This window comes from Trachemys scripta, chromosome 1 (assembly GCF_013100865.1).
Source record: "Trachemys scripta elegans isolate TJP31775 chromosome 1, CAS_Tse_1.0, whole genome shotgun sequence".
Lineage (NCBI taxonomy): Eukaryota > Metazoa > Chordata > Testudines > Emydidae > Trachemys > Trachemys scripta.
In genome coordinates this window covers 236,625,768-236,648,391 of record NC_048298.1, presented here as the reverse complement: position 1 = coordinate 236,648,391, position 22,624 = coordinate 236,625,768, and the positions used below count along the sequence as shown (strand labels likewise).

The following is a 22,624-nucleotide window of genomic DNA, read 5'->3' as shown; positions in this document are numbered from 1 at the left end:
GTGTAGACATATCCGTAGTGAGAGGTAGTCTTTGTTCCAAAGAGCTTACATTCTAAACAGACTAGACAGACAAAGGGTGGACAGAGGCACAGACATATTAAGTGACTTGCCCAAAGGCATGCAGGAAGTCGGCAGCACAAGGACTAGAACCCAGGTTTTCTGACTCTCAGTCCAATGCTGTACTTGTTGAATCATACTGCTCTCTTATAGGCATAAAAAACAGTTATATCCTACACTTTGAACAGGAAATAACTGTAGTAATGGTGTGGTTAACAATGGCAATTCACTTTGTAACAGCGACTACCGTGTGTGATTGCATCTATGTTTCATTGCCAAATGCTCATACTGGCCCAAATCTTCATAGGTGGCCACAGATCACACAGCACAACTCAGCTGGTCCAAGATGGAGGATGTGTAAATGTGGTTTAAAGCCTTATTTGCATACACATCGTCCATCGTGGACCAGTGTCCACCACACTAATCCCCAAAATGTATTAAAACAGTCTGCAGATTGTTCCCCAAACCCCATCAGCCCCAAGGGGCTGATACAGCAGGTTTGGATCTGTAGCAGAGCATACCTGGCCCTCCTGGCTCCCACCTCTGCTAGGCTCCAATAAAATCACTCGGAGACCCTCGGATTCTGAAACCACTTTTATTTACAAGTTTGTGCTCCCACCGCCTTCTCACTATACAGCGTGCACAGCTCTGGGTTCCTTTGTCTTAACCCAGGAAGGAAGGAAGGGTGGGTGGGTGGGTGGGTGGACGGGCTGCCTGCATTCCCTCACTCTCCTCTGTCCCACCACTGTCACTTCCTCACCTCTTATATAGCCCTGGGCTAATGGGGCTGGCAGCTGGCTCTCATTCCCCAATTAGGGCAGGTTCTTTCCAGCCAGCTCCACTTTATTCACTTAAATGGGGCTGGCATGGCAAGGGGCTGATTCTGCCGTCCTGCTCAGCACCCTGTCTCACACACACACACACACACACACCCCTTCTCCAACCACCAGGTTTGCCCATCCGCGTCCTCTTCTCCCCCTGCCAGGTGGGGTCCTCCAGGGAGCCCTCAGCTATCTTTCCCATGACCCACTGGGTCCTCCTTGAGGGGTTCTGCCATCCCCCATCTGCAGAAGCCACATTGTGTGGGTGTTGGGTGGCCCCATATCGCTGCTGCCACCCTGAGGTCCTCACACCAGTCACACCCTGGGTATGTCCCCCTTCACTCTTCCCTGCCTTTGCCCCCGCCAGGGGTTTGGGGTCAATCATAGTGAGCCCCTGAACCTCATGTTCTCAGACTCGTCAAGCAGGTCCTGAGCCTGGTCTTCTGGGGGTCCCCGGGTAGGGAGTTCCGTCGGGCCTTTTGGCTCCCCGACGGGCCCTGGGGCGCATACATCCTCCTGCCTTTGTCCTTCCCAGCCCGGCCCCTGTTGTCTAGGGTTATTGACCTGAGGGACCCTCTCCCCCTTGCTCGGAGGGTATCCCCTCTTTTCCATCTTAGGTTTCCTCCCCCGACCTCCCTTGCCTCTTGGGGAGGGGTCCCAGTTGGTTCCCACTGCCCCAGGGTACGGCAGGCCCTCTACTACCCCTACCCGGAGCCAGCGGAACCGGCTCTGGTCCTCAAGGGGCAGCTGGGCCATTGGGCACTGCCTCTTATCCCCCTGGATGCACTCCACACTCAGTTTGGCTCCGGGAATCACCGACTCGGACTTTACTAGCCCCCTCCTTAAGGGGGAGCAGGCTGAGGCTGTGTCCACTAGACCCTGCTGGGGTCTCCTCCCCACCATCAGGGGAATCATGGACAGCCGCCTCCCTTTCCCTGGCCCTCTCATGTTGGTCCACCCACAGAAGTGGGCGAAACCACATTCCATGTCCGGGCAGTTCCCCTTTTTACGTCCGGGTTGCCTGCACTGCCAGAAGGAGCTCCCCGGCTGGTCTCCCATTTCTTCTCGGGACGCTTCCTGGTTGGGGGTTCCCTGGTTCTTCTCCCGCTGTCCTCCTCTTTATAGGGGTGTCCCTTCTTCCTGGGGAAGTCTGCCTCTGCGTACTCCTCTGTCAATTTCACCACTGCCTCTACCATACTTGGTTGGTGCTTTTGCACCCAAACCCTTATGTTCTCGGGGAAGCCATGTAAAAACTGCTCTAAGACAAGCACATCCATAATCTCCCCCACTGTCTGGGCATCAGGTCCCAGCCATCGGGTGGCCCAGTCCATTCATTTCTGGGCAACCCCCCTGTCCACTTTGCTGCCTGGAACCGCTGGTGGTATTTTTCGGTGGATAGTCCCACCCAATCTAGGACGGCTGCCTTCACTGCATCATAGCTTCTGGCCTGCTCCTCACTTAGGGCCATGTAGGCTGCTTAGGCTTCACTGGCCAGATAGGGAGAGAGCCACAGGGCCCAGGGCAGAATTGAGCCAACTGGGCCCAATCATCCAGTTAGGCTGCAATTTGGGAGAATTAAGCCTGGAAGAAAGCCCTAATTAGGGGAAGCTCACCTATATGGGAAGAGGCTTCCAGGAAATTGGAAGCAGAAGAGGCAGCAAGGAGGAAGCCTAGAGTCTCCCTCCCTGAGGTGGGGGAGAAGAAGCCCTGTAGGAAGGGGTCCAGAGGTGTGTTGAGCAGTAAGGTGGTAGTGATGCAGACCTTAACTATTCACTACAGGGCACTGGCCTGGAACCCAGAATAGATGGTGGGCGTGGGTTCCCCTACCAAGCATTGCAGAGTGGTACTGCTTGGGGGGCAGTGAACAGGAAAACTGTCTGAGTCACTGTGGGAGTGACAGGGTCAAGGCAGTGAGTGTGAGGACTGCCTGACACCGCGTGGACAGAAGAGACTTTGAAAGACACACACACCCCCGCTGCCCCCAGAAGGGGAACCCGCTTAGTGACATGGCTGGAGAGCCGAGTCACAAAGAGGGTGAGAGCGAGAGAGGGGCTGCAGGCTGAGAGTGGTGGAGTGTAATTACTGGAAGGGGCATCGATCTGGTGAGCTATTTCTCAGAGTGACCAGGACAAGGTGCCATCCTAGCAGTGAGCAGAGCACCCCATCAAAGAATCTGTAGATCAGGAAGGTAAAATCAGGCAACTAAAAGAATAGATGGTTTCAAGATCCTGCCATAAATACTCTTACATTTTAAATTATATTTGATTCCTGCTACAAAGACTTTTGATAAAACCTAAATTGTGATGACTTTATACTTCCAAGGAGATTTGTATACCTTTATGGTCAAATTTTCAAAGACTGACTGATGCCTAAATTGGGTTTGCACTGCAGCTGTCAAATCTGTGTGTGTATGAGCGAATGAGGTAATTGCGCATGTTGGGATCCAATGGCACTCATACTGCCCATTTTTGTAGGAAAGCATGGTGCAACCTTTGAAAATCAGCTCATAGTATTTCCTTGAGCATGTTATTGAGAAATTCCATGGATCGCAACAAATCCTAAAGTGTCAGTTAAAGTTCTTTATTTACAGAAAGTTTCATGGCATTTGACAGCTAGCAGCATTCTTCTTATGTTTTGAACAGGCAAAGATTTCAATGTCTAATATTTTGCTGCCTTAAATTAGTTGTATTACAGTGCTGCCCATTGACACCTAGAAAGGTTCCCAACAGGACCATGAACAGCAAAAAGTCTACAGCTCTCTTGTGAGTGCCATTCAATCTTCTGCACTCTACTATTATACATGCACTAAATTGATTTCCAGGCAGCACAAATGAATACAAGTCTAAAAATTGTTATTTCAAAAGCTGACTGAATCTACTATAATTTCCACAGTGACACCATATGGCCTTGCCTTTCTTTTTTTTTCTTTTCTTTTTTTTGTTTGTTTTGTTTCTTGTCAGCTAAATGCCTCTGTATTAGTCACTACCTGACAGCCTTGTCCACAGCATTGTAAGACCTGCAATCCCATTTCATAAACTTTGTCAGAATGAAAATCAAATATAAATCATTTTAAAGCAATTTAGCTTGCTGAAAAATCAACCCCTTTGTGAGAAAATAGCACAAAATTGTGTCTCCAATGACAATCACAATTTGTGGCCTGCTATTTAATAGAGTCATTTACTGCTATTAATGCACCAATACAAAGCAGATTCATTTGCTGTTCCATGGAGATAACTTTATTGGAATTAGACAACTGGAAAGATTTCAGTGATGACAGAATGGCACAACGTACTACTCTGCTGCGCCTACCATCTACACTTGCCAGCTGGCAAGGAAGTCCCAATAGCAACATACTACAGTGACAGCACCACAGAAATGGAATCGCCACTTGAATTGAGATGTTAAGGGGCTGGGATGTCACTCTGTAGCAATGAACCGGTATTGAAAGTGATAGCTCTTGGTAAGATTGCCACAGAAATTTTTAAACACTGCTGTGGGCTGGGAGTGAGCACCTGGGAAGATGAAAGAAATAATGAAAGTGACCACTGTGATTTTAAAAAAAACCCCACTACAACAGAACACAGGAAATGGCTTTTATCTTTATAGTTTTAAAATATATTTGCCCCTGGAGTACTTTCTTAAAGTGGCATGGCAACATACAGGGGGTGAGCCAGCACAGGAATGAAACTTTGGACTAAATTCTGATCTCAGTGTAAATCTGAAGTAACTCTCCTAAAGTAAGTGGATGACTCCAGGTTTACACTAGTGTAACTGAAATCGGAATCTAGTTCCTTGTTGGCTAGGGTTACCATATTTCCACAATCAAAAAAAGAGGACACTGGGGGGGGGAGCCCTGCCCTAGCCCCACCCCCGCCCCATCCACTCCCTCCCACTTCCCACCCCCTGACTGCCCCCCTCAGAACCCCCAATCCCCCCTGCTTCTTGTCCCCTGACTGCCCCCTCCTGAGAACCCCCCACCCTAACTGCTCCCCTAGGACCCTACCTGTCCCCTGACTGCCACCTACAAGACCCAACCCCCTTTTCTGAAGGGGTCAGCAGAGTTAACTGAGCACAGAGAAAGGAACATGCTGGACCAGCCTAACAGACGGTGCCATTGGTGCACTCCCCATTGCGTACTGAGGTGCTCGTGGAAGGATTCTATTAGCAATTTATGCAGAAGCAGTCGGGTAGCTCTTTATAGGGCCCGGTGCCAACCTCATACTAGTTTTACACCAGTTTAACTCCATTGGCCTCCAGCAGCCAGAGCCCCTCCCCTTCAGAAAAGGGGGTGGGGTCTTGTAGGTGGCTAGAAGAGAGTAGTCCATGCACTCAGGGAATGAAAGAACTGGTCATTATGTTTGGTTATTATGCAGCGAGCCCAATAGGGAAGGACAGGTTCATCATCTCTTCCCACCTTTTACACCCATGCCACAGTGGGTATAATTTAGCCCAGACATAAAACATTATTAAAATTGATTTATTCCTCTCCTTTTAATTGTAGGGTAGTCTGGAGAGCTGGGTCTGGGAAGGTCACAGGGGACATCACGGTCCCCTCTCTAACAGTGGGGTTACTGACAAAGATCAGAGACGGACATACATTCATTTAATTGTATTTAATATTTAGAGTAGGAGGGAGGAGCAGGCATTGTAAATTTGGGAGGGGACAGTGAGAAGGAAACCAAATACTCCTACTTTGTTCTCCTTAGCTACTCCAACAGACTTTATGACTGTGCCACCACAAACAGGAAAGAAGAAAAACAGCATCTGGTTTCTGTGGCTTAAGATACTGACAGTGTCATGAAGTCCAATGAAAGAATAATAAAATGCAGTGATATGGAAAAGACCTGTATTTGGTTTGCCTAAAGGCTTGTGTACACTACTGCTAAAGTCGATGTAACTTACGTTGCTCAGGGATGTGAAAAAAACACCCCCCTAAACAACATAAGTTACATCGACTTAAAGCGGTGTCTACACCGTGCTATGCCGAAGGGAGATGATCTCTCACTGACATAGCTTCTGCCTCTCGTTGAGGTGGAGTAATGACATTGACGGGAAAGTGCTCTCCTGTCGATATAGCGTGTCTTCACCAGACGCGCTACCTTGGCGCAGCTGCATCGATGCAGCAGTGCCAGTGTAACGTGGTAGTGAAGACAAGCCCTAAGTCCACTTCCCTGCCAATACAGGATTATTCCTCCTTTTACATTTACTAGAGAAACCTAACTCTAAACATCCCATGGCAGTTTAAATGAGTCTGATGATTACAAACATCTTTTTTGTCAGAAACATGGGGTCTGACTCTGATCTTGTTTACACTAGTTATGTGCTGGTGTAACTCCACTGACTTAAACAGAAACATAACCGTGTAAATGAGGTCGGAATCAGATCCAGGATCTCCAGAACACAAACAGAGAATCACAAATGGTGAAATGAAGAACAAGGCTAAGATTTCCTGACTGACAAATCATATCTATGCACTGTTGTTGTAGCCATGCTGGTCCCAGGATATTAGAGAGACAAGGGGGGGGTGAGGTAATACCTTTTATTGGACCAACTTCTCACCCACTTTGTCTGTCTCTAATATCCTGGGAATGACACGGCTACAACAACACTGCAGCATACAACAATGGAAGATATTGAATTTTGCCACCTGAAATGGAAACTCCATAGCATGAAAAAGGAAGCAAAACTTAACAGCAACATTTACTTCCTGAGCAAATACAAGAAACGAAACATCATCCCCAAAGGTCTTGCCATCTATAACCCTCTGACCATTACATACAACTCCAAATGTCAGAAGTTAGTTCAATAAAAGATGTTACCTCACCCACCTTGTCCTCTAAAATCCTATCTATGGCAAGGCGGTGCTCATACCATGAAGAGAGGATAGCCACATAGGCTCTAAAAACTGACTAAACAGGAAGTTTCATCAGCAAGTTGAAAGCTAAAATTAGCATTGAAAAAGCTGATGAAATGAAGATAAGAGCAAAGTCCTGAGATGAAAAATAGATTATTCATTGTCAGAGAGAACAATAGACAAGACATAAAAATAATTATAAGGTGAAGAATCTAAAGGATAAAACAGTGGTAGAAAGGAAATTCCTTAGACAAAACAAAGCAGCTACAGGTAAAGAGTAAAAGAATGAAGGGAGATGGCAACATGATGATTGAGAACGCAGTTATAAACTTATTCAGGAGAAAAAAATTGCATGTGTAAATGACACTGGACACTCAAGACTGTGAATGTGTATTACAGGGGATTAGGACCTGTTCATTTATCTGAGAAGATTTTATAAGGAGCATTAAAGCAGTCAGCAAGAGATCACGTTCTATAGAGCATCAGGTATACAGAACGGAACAAGGAACTAACAGCTCCTGAGTGGTTTAGTAGAAGAGGCAATAGCCATTTGTCAAGCTAACAAAGTTACCTAAATTAAGTGAGCTTTTTATTCTTTTTTAATTCTTTTATATTATTTTAAAATTAGCATTTAATAATATTTTTACAATCATAATATAGTATCACAATATAATATAAAATTGGTGATTGGTGTCATAACTGGCAAATGCTTTGACAATTGGTATATTATAAAAATATAATACATGAAAAAAATGTAACATAAAATAAATTTAAAAATACAATATCAAATATAACACAAAATAAAGTAACAAATATAAAAGACGTCTCAAACTGAAAAACAAATGTTTCATTCCAATAAGGATCTTATCAAAACAGTTCATTTCAATTTTTTTTCAAAACAAAATTTAGTTGAAATGGACACGTTCCCACAGAATATTTCCCTTTACAGTAATTCCTCACTTAAAGTCATCCCGGTTAACATTGTTTCGTTATTAGGTTGCTGATCTATTAGAGAACATACTCGTTTAAAGTCGCACAATGTTCCATTATAAGGTTGTTTGGCTTGCCCCGCTCTGCCCGCCCGACATTTCAGGAGTGGGTAAGCCTCCAACCCTGCTCCCCGGCAGGAATGCTGGTTGGGCAGAATGGGGCAAGCCCCCGCACTCTGACCCTGATCCCTGGCTGGAATGCCAGGCTGGTGGAGTGGGGCAAGCCACCACGCCCCAACCCCGCTATGCCCCTGCCTCAACCAAGCTTCACAATCATCATTGGTGAGTACAGTATTAAACTATTTGTTTAAAATTATTTAAAACTTATACTGTATATGTATATAATGTCTTTTGTCTGGTGAAAATTTCCGCCCTGGAACATAACCTCCCCTATTTACATTAATTCTTATGGGGAAATTGGATTTGCTTAACATCATTTTGCTTAAAGTAGCATTTTTCAGGACCATAACTACAACGTTAAGTGAGGAGTTACTGTAATTGAAATGACATTTTCTATTGGAAAAATGTTCTTTTAGAAATTTTTTGACCAGCTCCAGTTGTAGATTTTGCCTTCTTTTTTAAAAACCACACTTCTCACATGCGTAATATCAGTGCACTATCCTGTGGACAGAGTCAGCAGCTTTCTGATAGGCTTGGCACAAATGTCATTCCAAAATGAGGGCTTGAATTCTACGGGCTTCCCATTGGCTGCTAAGGATATGTCTACACTGCAATTAGACATCCTGGCTGGCCTGTTACAGCTGGCTCAGGCTCGTGGGGCCCAGGCTAAAGGACTGTTTAATTACAGCGTAGATGTTCGGGCTTGGGCTGCAGCCCACGCTCTGGGACCTCCCAACTCACAGAGCCCTTGAGCCTGATCTCCAGCCCAAATCTGAATGTCTATCAAGCAATTAAACAGCCCTTTAACCCCAGTAAGCTGGCCTGGGTCAGCCACAGATTTTTAATTGCAGTGTAGACATACCCATTGTGCCCTCAGCTCCTGCAGACCTCCCTGTCTTTGGTGGTAGTTAAGAGGGTGGGCAGTATCTCACCTGAGTGAGCTCTGCCTCAGCAGAAAGGAGCATTTAGAAGTCAGAAGAAGTTGATGTCCCTGAGTATCTACCATGATTGGGCTCCCAATTAATTTGGAAATTCACCTCTCCTTTCAATGTATCTGAGCTCATGGCCCTTAACTATCATGCACGAGAACGTCACTGATCAAAGAAAGAAAGAAAGAAAGAAAGGGTCCCTTTTGCTCCTGAACCTAGCTCTGCCAAAATTACAGCATTTTAGCAAAACTACTGTACATGTGGAAGTGCAGGGTTATTAAAACTACAGTATCCATTTGAAATGAAATCTCTTAAAATTGCATCTTAAATAAAAAGATGTTCTAAGTTATCAAGTGCTGTACATGGCAGAGTATTTTACTCATAATGGAGCAGACTGCCAGATGCAGCAAAACAAACACCTCTTGAACTACACCCACCGGTAGTGAGTAAGGAAACGAGAAACAGCTTTTTACTTTACCTTGGTGAAGGTTAAACAGTCCTTGTCTTGGTCTTTATCCTTTATTTCAAAATCGTAAAGTGCTTTGCCCTGAGGCGGAGCTTGTGGAAGGGGCTTGATACACTGGATGTAGCTGGCTGGAAAGAAGCCATGGTTTCCATTGAGCTCTCCATGATACCAATTCTCATCCACCTTTCGGCGTAGTATGATAATGTCCCCTTTGGAAAACTTGAGGTCACCAGGTTCTTTTCCCTCATAGGTGTAGAGAGCTTTACCATAGGGCAGTTGAGAAATACTCTGAAGAAAACACAACAGACAATAATTTTAAATGAACTTATAATATGCACCAACTCTTCCTTAAATTTCCCAACTACTAGTAGCTAAATGATTATCAGCAACAGATCTACCATGGTGACTCCAATGTATTGCAATACAACATAGTCTAAATTTCATGCAAAAAAATCAACATTAGTACAATATTAATGTTGACAAATGAAACATTTAAATGTCAGGAAATGGCAGAGTTAAGGTGAAAGTTCACTATAACGCTGATGCATTGTACTTAGGCTGCAAACTACTATTGAATTATATGATTATATTTATTTGCTAATTCATACACTATATAATGCATAAACTGGAATTTCTTATAAAAGTGTACATGCAATAAGATAAATACTGTACATACAGTCTTCAGGCTTGGTTTGATTTTTAGTCAAAATGAGATCTACAAAACAAATCAAGTTTGAAGGAAATTGGTTCAGTAGCTTACAAGTTATGAATTTAAAGATATTAAATTGAAACTTTTTGACTTAGTTTGTTAGAACAAGTCCAAATCCTCTTAATCCTTTCAAACTGCTCAAATTGCATGGTATTCACTAAGGACTACTGTATGTACATACATAATTTTAAGTTTAAAGATTCTGCTGTCTCTGAGTTAGTGTCAGTAGGGAAAATATTTTTAGAATAGGAAGAATGTATTAGGTTCATCCCCTCATAACTGATATGCAACCTTCACTATAACTTACAGAACTATAACATTTTTCAGACTGTTTCCCAAAACATTTTAGAGGTCTTGTGGCTCAGAGTTGCCACTCTCTCTCTAATATTTCTCTCTATATAGATAGGTAAGTGCCAACTCCAATTATATATAATAGAAATGATCCAAGAGGGAGCTGTACTCTGCTAGGGCCTGCTCCCGCGCCTACTGAAGTTCATGGCAAAATTCCTATAGACTTAAATAGGATCAGAATTGAGTCTGTAATTAAGGCAATTGCTTTCTCATTACTCTCGGCTTGTTGTCGATGATTTCGGAAGTTGTAACTGAAAAGACAAGAATAGAACAGAGGGAAGTTCAGCAAATAATTTAAGGAGGTTACCCAGCTCCCAATTTCCATTTGGGCCAAATCATGCCTGGTTCTTTTGAGAGTTCATGGGGCAGAGGGAGGTGCAAGGAGCCTTTCCCCTGGGTCCCTTTGGGGTAAGACACACCCTACAGGGGGCATGGCAATGTACCCCATTGCCCTCTCACTCGCCAGCATAGCTGGCAAGCTGTGCAAGAATCGAAATACTTCACATCCTAAAGGGTGCATGGGGGAATGGATAGCTCAGTGGTTTGAGCATTGGTCTACTAAACCCAGCATTGTGAGTTCAATCCTTGAGGGGACCACTGAGGGATCTGGGGCAAAATCAGCACTTGGTCCTGCTAGTGAAGGCAGGGGGCTGGACTTGATGACCTCCTGAGGTCTCTTCCAACCCTGACATTCTATGATGCCTCGCAGCCCTATGAGGGATTATGCAAATCCTTCGCACAGCTCCTGCGGCGGTGGTGAAAAATTGCCTTCCTACCATCAATGCAGGTCAGTACCTTTTAGGAATGATTTGGCCCTTTGTTCCACAATGTAGTGACATTATGGTTGTTACTAGTTTATTTATAAATTATTTATAAATGTTACAGGATTTTGTATTGTTTGTGTATGCATGGATATTGTTTTTTTTTTTCTTTCTTTACAGTGGCTGTCAGCTAGGACAGGTGACTGGTGGGAAGGGTATAAAAAGCAACGTATTTTAAAAACTCAGACATTTTACAGGATGTTAATGATTCCTTGACTTCTGGGTGGTGTTTTTTCTGAATAAGGGATTAGATTAGGGGTCAGCAACCTTTCAGAAGTGGTGTGTTGAGTCTTCATTTATTCACTCTAAGGTTTCGCGTGCCAGTAATATATTTTAATGTTTTTAGAAGGTCTCTTTCTATAAGTCTATAATATATAACTAAACTATTGTTGTATGTAAAGTAAATAAGATTTTTTTAAATGTTTAAGAAGCTTTTTTTAAAATTAAATTAAAATGCAGAGCCCCCCGGACCGGTGGCCAGGACCCGGGCAGCGTGAGTGCCACTGAAAATCATAGGTTGCCTACCCCTGGTAGATGTTTATAGGAATAAGAATAGCATCTGCAGTTACACTAGCTAGGGTAAAATTGCAAGAGCTATTAATTATGATGCTTCCAATGTGAGGGGGTGGGATGATCAAGAAGAAATTCCTCCCCAAGTTATAGTACAGGAACAATAGATGCACTATGGAGCTTTTATGCCTTCCTCTGAAGCATCTGGCACAGCCCACTTTTAGACACAGGATACTGAATTAGATGTACCATTGGTCTGTTCTGGTATGGCAGTTCCTATGTTCTTACAATCAAATCTTTCTGTGGGCTGAGCAAGAACATCTGCCTGTAATGTATAGTGCCCCATACCTCCGTATGGAACGTCTATATTCTGGACAAAGTAGGAAGCGATTTTTCATGAACACTACATCATTCAGATATTGTACTCATATCAAAAGTCAGATCCCATAGTCATCTCTGTACACCAATATTAATTTCATTATTTTATTTGCAAAGGGATTAGGCACTCAGGTGTTGTCTTGATTTTGGAACGTGTGTGTAATGGATTCCACTGTCTGAATTATAGTGATGGAGCCCATCGCACATACTGTAGCACTATCCCTGTTGTATGGGTAGGGATTTAATTTCATTGCCTCATAACACAAACTATCTAATGTATCATTGCAAATTTCCCACACTTTTTTGGTTCTAGGTGACATCTCCTTAATCCTTTGTCCAAGACAAACAGAATGGAAGAAAGCTTTCAAACGTAATGAAAAACATAATATCAGGAAACAGAAAAGTTAATGGCCACATAACACTGCTACATAACCCAATCTCCCAAGAACGGCTTATTCTATGGCATCATCCTATGGTGAGTTAGTCATACTGTTCCCGACACACTTATCTCTGCTGCTATGGTGATGTCCAGTAACACTGAGGCACTGCCCATCTAAGCATTTTAAAGATTAAAGAACTTGCTGGTGTTATATACTGGGGCACTGCATGTATAGTGTCGCCTATTTCATTCTAGAAAAACAATCCCATGCTTTGCTGAAGAGAAGGTTATAGACTCTGATAGTAGCACTGAGACAAGAGAGAAAGTAAGATTTATGACTCTAGTACTCTGCCTATGGAAGACAATTTCTCAAATATAAAATAAACGCCTTGTCAAGTATTCACTACACACGAACCATTACGGATCCAGTTATAGCATGACTATGCTCAGAAAAGTGATTACATGAAGATGGAGGTACCCAGGATCAGATCAGATTCCTTACTTCTCTGGCCAATTTTTTTTTTTAACTACTTTTTCATTATGATAGAAGTGCAATGCCAATAGAGTTAAGGGAAAGGAAACTGGATTGTATCCTGGCTCATGAATTATTGGCAGAATTGTTTATTAAGTTATATGAAATTATTTGAAAATGTAGAAAAACATCAAAAATACTTAATAAATTTCAATTGGTATTCTATTGCTTAACAGTGTGATTAATGACAATTAATTTTTTTAATTGTGATTAATTTTTTTGAGTTAATCACGTGCGTTAACTGCAATTAATCGACAGCCCTACTTAACTTACATCTCTCTTGCTGCATATTAAACCCATTTCTTCTTGTCCTACTTTCAGTGGACCTGGAGCGCAATTGATCACTATCCTTTTATAGTAGCCATTCATATATTTGAAAACTGTTACTACATCCCTCTTTAGTTTTCTTTTCTCAAGAATAAACATGCCTAGTTTTTTAACCTTTTCTCGCAGGTTTTCTAAACCTTTTATAATTTTTGCTGCTTTCCTCTGGAATCTCTCCAATTTGTCCACATCTTTCCTAAAGCGTGGCACCCAGAACTGGACACAGTACTGCATACATGACGCATCTTAGCTACAACCCTCATTAGGCAATGAAGAATCCTTTCCAAAACTATATTTTAAAGTTTTCATCTGAATTTTTTTGTTTTGTTTTCAGCTATGTTTTTTTGATGAAAAGTAAACTATTTTTTTCAGAAAGCAGCCACTTTTTGTGGAAAACATTGTTTAATCAAAAGCCCAATTTTCCACGGAAAAACAGTTCTGATAAAAAATTGACAGACCCTGTGAGTCTGAAAGTCCCCAGTTCGACTTAAAGATCCCAGATTGAGTTTTCAGAATTGCAGGTAGAAAAAAACACCTCTTTACCGGTAAACGCATCTTATATGATATAGACTCAGAGATCTAGACAGAGACGCAAACATGAAGCTTGATGCTCCCACTCTAACAGAGTCACTTTTCAGATGAACTACATTTTACAGTGGGTCGGGGGTGGGGGTGCTTTAGAGAGAACTTTAAAAGCATAACTGAGAAAAAAATTGAAAATTCTCCTTTTTAGGATTCTTCAAGTAATTATAGTAGCGGAGCTCAGTAGTCAGGAGACCCCAGACAAACTCTCACTGATCATATTCATGAAATTAATTCAAGTTCCAACCAAGTAACCTGACTGGGCTTTTTCTGATTGTGGTGGCAGCAGCAGTTGTTTTCATTGGTCTGTATGTTGAGTAACCCATCAAATTTAGAAAGGTTTTAGTAGGTTGGAAGAATGAACTTCTATTTTGTTTCGATTTTATCTCTCTGAATTACAAAAATAGCAGCAAAACCCACACCAATTGTGTGTGCTAATTATCATGAGACACCTCCCTCCCAACAAAACATAGCACACTCTTACAGATAGTTTCAAGCTTTACCAGTTGGTTTTCAAACCTTTGTACAATCTATTGCTGACCTTATTACTTGCCATTCTCCCACTTGACTCCTCCTCATTCTGTTGGCTCTGTAGGACAGTGTTGTCAGCCAAATTTACAGTCTAATTCATAATTGTAATCCTTTAAAGTTCTGCCTAAAAATATACTGTTCCCATTCTCTCTTGGCATACTAGCTCCACACGCTTATTCCATTTACACTCACTTTATGTTCCATACAATGCTTTTAGTCATATTTTATCATCTTCAATAGGCACAGATGGTCTTTCCTACAGAATTCTCTAATTTAAAGCAGGCTGTGACATGCTGTCAAAATGAAAACCCAGGGAACCTGTGGCAGAGAATGATTTTGGAGGGAGCCAGAAAGATATGCATAGCAGTATTTTAGTAGCTGGAGGGGTAGGGAGAAATTAAACACTCCCTTCTCAACCACTACCCTCTTCTTCCTCCACATCTTTTCTCCCCCACACCACCACCTTCCACTCTTCCAGAATAAAGATCAAGCAAGGGTGCAATGAGAAAAAACAAACAAACACCGTTTACTCCTTTGCATCCCCTTTATTCTTTTCTCTCAGGCCCAAGCCCTATACTATGCTATACCTGCAACTCCAGTACCTTTAACAAAAATAATCTTCCTTCCTGCTCTAAATCTACCTTGTTTTTTTTTTTTTTTTTTGCTTTTCCCCCTTTAACTCTATACTGCTTCCCAGAGATTGAAGTAGATTAAAACAGCAGAGGGACCTCACACCACATCAGCCAAAGGAGGAGAGCTGTAGAGGAGCGCTGCTTATCCAAACCAGAGAGAGGAGGAGGAGCCGCCCCACTCTCTGGCTCCTCCCTTACTTTGACCCTCACTCTTTTCTCCTCACACACATCACCTCAACCACCCATTCTCTCCAGCTTGGATAGAACTGCTGTTTTTCCCCTCCCCCTGCCCCCAGCACACTGAGACCTAAGGCATGTCTACATTAGAAACTTAAACCAACCTATGTTAGTAATACTGCGGTGGTTCATGTCCACACCACCCTCCTTCTGTCGATGCTGCGCGTCCTCACCAGGAGCACTTCCACTGACTAAAGAGGGGCAGTGTTGGGGGCTGAGAGCCCAGGCTCCTGGGGAGCTGGGAGCCTCTGGGCAGCAGCCGGGCTCCCTGTGGGGAATCGGGAGCCTAGGCAAAAGCCCGTGGGGAGCCAGGTGGGCATGGCACGACCAGGAGTGGGGAAGGCACAGCCCGGCTCCGAGTGGGGAGCCCAGGTGACTGCCTGGCTTTCTTGTTAATTTCACAACTCCATGCTAGAGCTGCGAAACTGACAAGAATGACAGCCAACAGCCCATGTAAGTAACCCACAGCGTCTACACAGACACTGTGCTGCCCTAACTACACCGACATAAACCCGACACCTCTCACGGAGGTGTAGTTATTATGTTGGTGTAGTAGGGCACCTACATCAGCAGGAGCAAGGCTGACATAATTTGGTCAAAGTAAGCTGCCTTACCTCGACTTAACTCTGTAGTGTAGAACAGGCCATAGTCACTCACAAGTGTAGTTTCACAATCAAACAGCCTCTATATCTGACTATGTACTAAGAAATTGATTAGCCACATTGATTTCTCCTTGCATTTCTTAGGCTAACTAGAATTCAGCTAAGAACACTGGTACTCAAGTTCAAGAGGCTTTGTTTTGTTTGTTTTTGTTTTTTAAGAGGTGGAGTTGAGGAATCATAGCCAACATCAATATCCAACCTTTTCTTCTGCCAAAAAATACTTTCGTACAATGCTGAATTCTGCCCAAGATTTCTTTTCCATTTTAATCAATCAATATTGACACAAAAGCCTGGAGCATTAATACACTGAGAAACTCTTTACAGATGACTTAATGATATGTTGGCAACTCAATAATTCTGCATTTATGTTTCAGCAAAGTCAAACAGCAGCCGTTAAGCAGGAACCTGCTGGCAAATTGACAGAAAACAACCACGAAGCAATTAAATGAGAATACTGGAGGATTTTTCATTACAGACCCCAAAGAGCAAAAGAAAAAAAGAGTTTGTTTCCAATAATCCTCTTGGTGGAAAGCTTTGTACTGCAAGAATTGCATACTTCTCATAGGTCTTAAATTCTGAAAAGCTAAAGTACAGAAATGTTCTGTCAATATGCTTCAAAGTAATGCAAGACTGGAAGACATGTCAAAGGTTATCGGCTCCAGTGAGCAGCAAACGAGGTCACTACAAGTAACATCTATTCTGCACTTATCCTACTAATGAAATGCAGGTTCATACAAAACATGCTTTCGTTTCATAAATAAATTCACATTGTTTGGGAAGTGGAAATAAACAGTTTATGATGCAGCCAGTTTTATTGGACATAGCAAACAGAGCATGCCACGCCCCTTAATGTGGTTTTACTAACAAGTATTTGCCAGAAAATACACACATACTCTGATGTACATAAACATCTCCTTCCATTCGCAAAGTAAATGGGCAAATTCTCAGAATGGGAGATGCATAAATAATCCCTCCGATTGGTTCCCTAGATTTGACTATGAGCCATGAGTTCAGTGTTTTGACACGTTACATCCATTTAGTTATAGTTTATCCTGTCCTCCACTGTTGTATGATTCCCAGATCCATCATCAACAACAGTTGGACAAATAAAAAAAAAAAAAAGAAAAAACTCCTAAAGAGACTGAAACTTCACTGGGATTTTTCATCACTATACAAAATTGGGATATTTCTGGTCACCGCTGTAAGCATACATTATTTTGATAATGTGAACCTCCTGTTTCACTGTTAAGCAGAACTGTGCTCAGGAGGCGGAATTTCAAATCTGGAGCTTGATCTAGCAAAGTTGAACGATAGTTAGGGTTTGGGTTCAACACTGCTGAAATCTTGTGACCCGGTCTTGTAAACTGTGACCAAAACTGGCAGAAAAGTCAGGGGAGAGATCAACCAACTTTTGCTGACTTCCATCTTGGTCTGAAAAATAAGCACCTTTCTGTTTTGTATATTAATGTGACATAGATAGGAGAGATCATCAACACCTCACATGGAGTAACATTAGAACCACTGGCCAGACTGCAAGATCTGCAAACCAACACAAAAATGGGAAGTTCAGGACGGACAATTGCAGCCAGCAGTAAAGATAAAAGATAAAATAAAAATCAAGGAGCAGGATCTCAGATTGCGAAAAATAGTCAGAAACCCAGAACCCAGGAAGACGTATTGCAACTCTCTCACCGTTTCCTCAGACCCTCCCCCCCTCCCACACACACACTGCTTGAACCGTGAAAAGGCAGCATAGAGTGAAAACTGCATCCATCTCCTCTGCTGGGGATTCCCAGGGCACAGTAGAATCCCTGCTGGACACAGATCAGGCACAGTCAGCTCCTGTGCTACTTCCCCCCTCCAGCTCTGATAAAGTGGCATTTTGAGAGTTGGAAAGGGGGAAGGTCAGAGTGTGCTCCACTCTGCCCATTCCCAGATGGCAGATGCTCACTTGAGGACAACGTCCAGCTAGAGAGACAGAGCTGGTCAGAGAATCAGTGAGACACAATCAGCAGCTCACTGATGGGTCCTGTCCCCCACTTTCTTGCACTAATGCCAAAGGCTGTAGCTTGTATATCTAGCTGAGATGAAGAGAACCAAACAGTCCCAGAACACCCTGTCACATGCCAGTAAGAACACTGTTAGTCACCAATAATACTGAAATATTTTAGAGCACACCTGAAACAATCTCCGTGAAATACAATGGAACATGACTCGTCGTAATTTTTGAAATATTACTGTCATTTTCCCCTGAAAATAAATTCCTGGGATTTTTGTTTCTCCTACTGAACCATCATTTATCTAATTTTTCCTTTATGAAGTATCTCCATGTCCAAACATTACTACCAAAGCACCAGCCTATCAATCCAGTCAAGCAAAATCATGAAAAGTATGCACATGTGATGGATACATTGTAATTAAACACAACCCACCAGTACAAGACATTAATACTAATTAAACCCTATAATGCTAATTTCGTGCCTCATTACTCAGAAGCATCACACAAATCTCTCCCTCCACGTGAGAGCGAATTCTGTGGTAATGCCCTGTCTTCTGATTGGTGGGATGCTCTACACAGGCAGCCGGGACCACTCTTCAGCATATGGTACCCTGTCATGCAGAACAGCTTCGCACAAAGCGCATCAACTATAGTAGAGAGGGGTTTGTGTGGCAGAATCTATACTAGAAATAACTTTGATGGGGAACAGGATGATTCAGAGTATCAATGCTGGACACAGAGCCTTTCCTGCCCAGAGCACCAATTTTAATGAGGCCTGAGTTGACAGGGACTAAAAGTCATAACCATAAATGATGGCTGTTCGGTTACCTTTGTGAAAAAGGTGATGTGAGATCTTATAAAATGCTGGGGGAGGAGGGATGTGGTCTCAGTCCAGTTCCAGGAGACAGTATAACAAAGAATCTAAAGTTACAACAAAATTGGCAACCTTAGCAGAGGGAAAGGAATAAATGGAGATAGAAACTGACCTACCCTCTGACTCCTAGCAATAATCCCCCCAGAACCATCACTGCCCATGCGGTATCTCTTAGGGAGATAAACAGGAATTTAGCCACTGTGGCTGCCATCCAGCATCTTTCAAAAGCAATATATTCATTCAAATAAAATAAATGGATAATTTGTATGCAACACTATTCATATTACTAAAATGGATAAGCCATAGATTTAGTTCCCCTCATGTGGAACACTGAAGAGAAAATAGCACTGATATGCACATAACAGATCAGGGACAAAGTGATTTACTCATAGTGAGTCCATGAGTTGAGCCACAAATTGAACTCAGATCACCCCAAGTCCCAGGCCAGTGCCTTAAATACAAAGCTACTCCTGGTTCAGTTGCAGACTTCTTATGTGACCTTGGGCTGGTCACTTAACCTCTCTCTATCTCATTTTCTACAGCTGTAAAATGGGAATAATAATTGTTGCTCCTCTGGTAGCCCCATTTTACGGATGCAGAAAATGAGGTACAGAGAGGTTATGTGACTAGGCCAAGGTCACGTAAGAAATCTGCCACTGAACTAAGAAATCTGGCTCCTGGCCCTGTGCCTTAAACATATATCCAGGGAATTTAGGGAGCAGAATGTAATTCACTAAATTTTAAATTTTGTCTGGGTGCAAGGGTCCTACATTCCCTGGGGAAGATTGAAGTCAATGGAGCTCTGACAATTTACACTAACATGGGCTCTGTCCCCGGAGTAGTTTTAAATGGATATTTGGGTTGCTTTCAGCTGTCTGTACTAAACAGAAAAGGGCTTAGGGACATTTCTGAATGAAAGACAACACATGTAAGTCACTGTTACATCTTAAAACAGGGGCTTTTGAAAGTATTTGTAGTCTATCATATCTTAATAGAGTCACTGACTCAATGATCACCTGACTTCCCATTCATCATCACAAAACATCCCTGTGACAACCATAGCAATTGCTTTCACGGAGAATTAATATTAGAAAAGTAAAATATTTTTTAGCTTCTTTTAATGTGATTTAGCAACAAAGAGGTGAGCCAGCAGCATGTGACCAGCCAGCTCTCAGTGAGTCACCAGGAAGCGCCTCAGGAACTATAGTTTGAGGGTACAAGGGGCTTTTAACATCAACTACCAAAGTAGTGTAGTTAATTTGACAATAAAAACAATACCATGAAGAATGAATACTTAATATAATGCTTCATCTATAGTGTAAAGTGCCAGGAACATTTATAGTGCTATATAAGTAATAATAAATCATAGTAAAAATAAAACTTCTTAATTAAAACTCAGCTATTCTGTGTTCTAAGGACTGAGTCATAAAATGTCTCCTGGAGCTTCAGGCACAGGGAACTCTCAGTGCCAACTGGCAGAGCATACAGGGAGGGCACAGGGTTGGAGAGGGATCCCCTGGGTCAGATATCTGCATAATAGTTCACCAAAGCGTGGCAAGTGAGGTCTCTTCTGAAAGCCAGTAGCCCACTGGCCATCATAAACATTTTGAAATGTATGTCCAGATAATATGCAAGGAGTTATGTATCTATACTTAAAATTATGCTCTTAAAGTCTTGGAGTTAAGGCAGGTCATCTGGAGGTGACATACCTTGGAAATGTTCCTTTCACACAGGACTGCTATGTCCCTGCCTGGCTATTTGTGTACTGTATGCCGCATACTGTATGCCTATTTGATACAAACCCAGGTGTGAGTTGAGAGACTGAAATTTACGAGAGAGGAAATCTACAGGATGAAAAGAACAGCAGGGCATATCCTGTTTATGAATAAAGACAAAGGATTGTTCTGATATATGTTGGATCCTTCACTTTGGAGGCAAACTGACAGCGTGTCTGTCTCATGAAAGACAAGTCACTGCCTGACTGGCTGTGCCATTGTACAGCGCTGCAGGGATTTTGAGTAAGCAATAATTTATTAGACATGAGAGTATCTTGTTAATTAAGTCTAGGCGCTAGAATGCTGTTATGATTTTATTTTGTATGTAACAATTTGTTCCCAATACTTCTACTTGTTACAACTTGAATTTCTATGCTTTGCTAAATAAACTTGATTCCACTATAAACAAATCTAAGTGCTGTGAGTTAAGCAGAATTTCTGATAAGCTGGGGTGTACTGCTTCTTTGGAAGCAGCAAATCTGTGAATACTGCGAGCGTTCAGTGGACCAGAAGTTGGACACTTCGGGGAGATGCTCGGGGCGGGGTGGGTGCCTATTGCTAATCTGTAGAGTGACAGTGTGGCCTGTGAAGCCTAGAGGGGACTGTTTGTGTTGCCTATGGCTGGCACAGAAAAGGCTTCCCCATGCTAAGGTGCCTCACAACCCTGGGTACCCCCAGGAAGTGTCACACATATTCACTGCTGTGTTCTTGACTGACCTCTGCACAGCTCTGCTGGCTGGCGCAAAGGGAGATACAATGACTGCCTTCTCCTAACCCCATTTTGGGGTAGCTAGCACCTGGGGGAGGGGGCACTATCAAGGAGTGGATAAGTAAGCATAAGGGGTAAAATTTTCAAAAGCACCCAAGTGGCTTTGGATCCTAAGTCCCATTTTCACAAGTGAGTTAGGTACTTAGGAGGGGGATTCAATATGAAAGACACTGAGTAGTTTGGGACAAAAATGTAAGTTAATAGCTACAGCATAACTGGTGGGTCAGTCTGTGCAAAGAAGGGGTATAACAGTCTGTTCACAAAACTGGTGATGGAATGAGCATTTTTAATTTTCTTCAACAATGAGCGAATGGAAGAATAGTTTACATTCGAGCAGAACAAAGGTTATTTTGCAGTTTATACCACAAGCAGGCTCAACTGTATTTTTCTTTAAAAGGCCCTTGTTTATACATTTCGGGACTCAAAAGCCTTTCAAACTTCTGTTTGTGTGACAATGGCATCCATGGCTCTAGAACTGAAATTCCTGGAACTGAAAATGTGTGTAAGCCTGGCATTTCATTACCTGAAATGTAGAGATGTTTGGAATCTGCTGCTTTACCAAAACAAGATTTAAGTTTTATAACGCAGATGTTTGTGCTGTGAACTTTAAAAACCTGAAAATAAGGATGCGATAAGTATAGGCATGGCAATTTCATAAATGGCATCACTCTTTCTGCTCATCTAAATCCCATCCAGCCTATCATCCAGGCCCGCAGTACTGTATCTATCAATATTTATACATTCAAAGATCTCTCTTTGCTAGTAATGTATTTTTTAAAGCAAAGTATTCTCAAACTACGTGTAGTTCTATTTTACAACATGTGGTTTTCAAGGTCAGACTAGATTTCTGACAATGAATTCACAAGTATCACTGCTTAAAGAATTCATGGGTAACATGAGCCAACTGCTAATTCATGTCAGTATAAAGTCTATACTGTTGCCCATAACCAGTAGCTTTCCAGATTCTTTAATGAGCTATACTATCAACGCAATGTAGGCACGCTGGGTCAAATTCTGTTTTCAGTTATACCCGTGTATTAATTTTGATAGGGTGGGATGGATGCACAGTAACTGACAGTACAATTTGGCCCTGTATCTTCTGTATCTTATAACCAACCTTATCCTCTGAGACAATGCTGAATGGCTAATGCCCTCTAATGAGCACAAATCTAGTCAACTATTATATACTCTGTGTATAGTATCTTGAAAGTCTGTCTCTCCTCTTCCTTTTCTATCTCTTCACCATGACCAATCAGAAATTATCATGAAATCCTGAAGAAATGTTTTCTAAGGACCAAATTCTACCCTCTACTATCTATGTGC

General features: G+C 42.5%; 1 protein-coding gene across 3 annotated transcripts in view; it reads right to left on the bottom strand.

Annotated features, from left to right (window-relative positions):
* Nucleotides 1-22,624, bottom strand: part of SH3RF3 (SH3 domain containing ring finger 3) — a 378,424-nt gene that overhangs the window by 110,805 nt on the left and 244,995 nt on the right. For all 3 annotated transcript variants that reach the window (XM_034758087.1, XM_034758088.1, XM_034758086.1), the window contains exon 2: nt 9,249-9,524. In XM_034758087.1, coding sequence (XP_034613978.1) covers nt 9,249-9,524 — 276 coding nt within the window. The remainder of the gene's footprint in view (nt 1-9,248; nt 9,525-22,624) is intronic.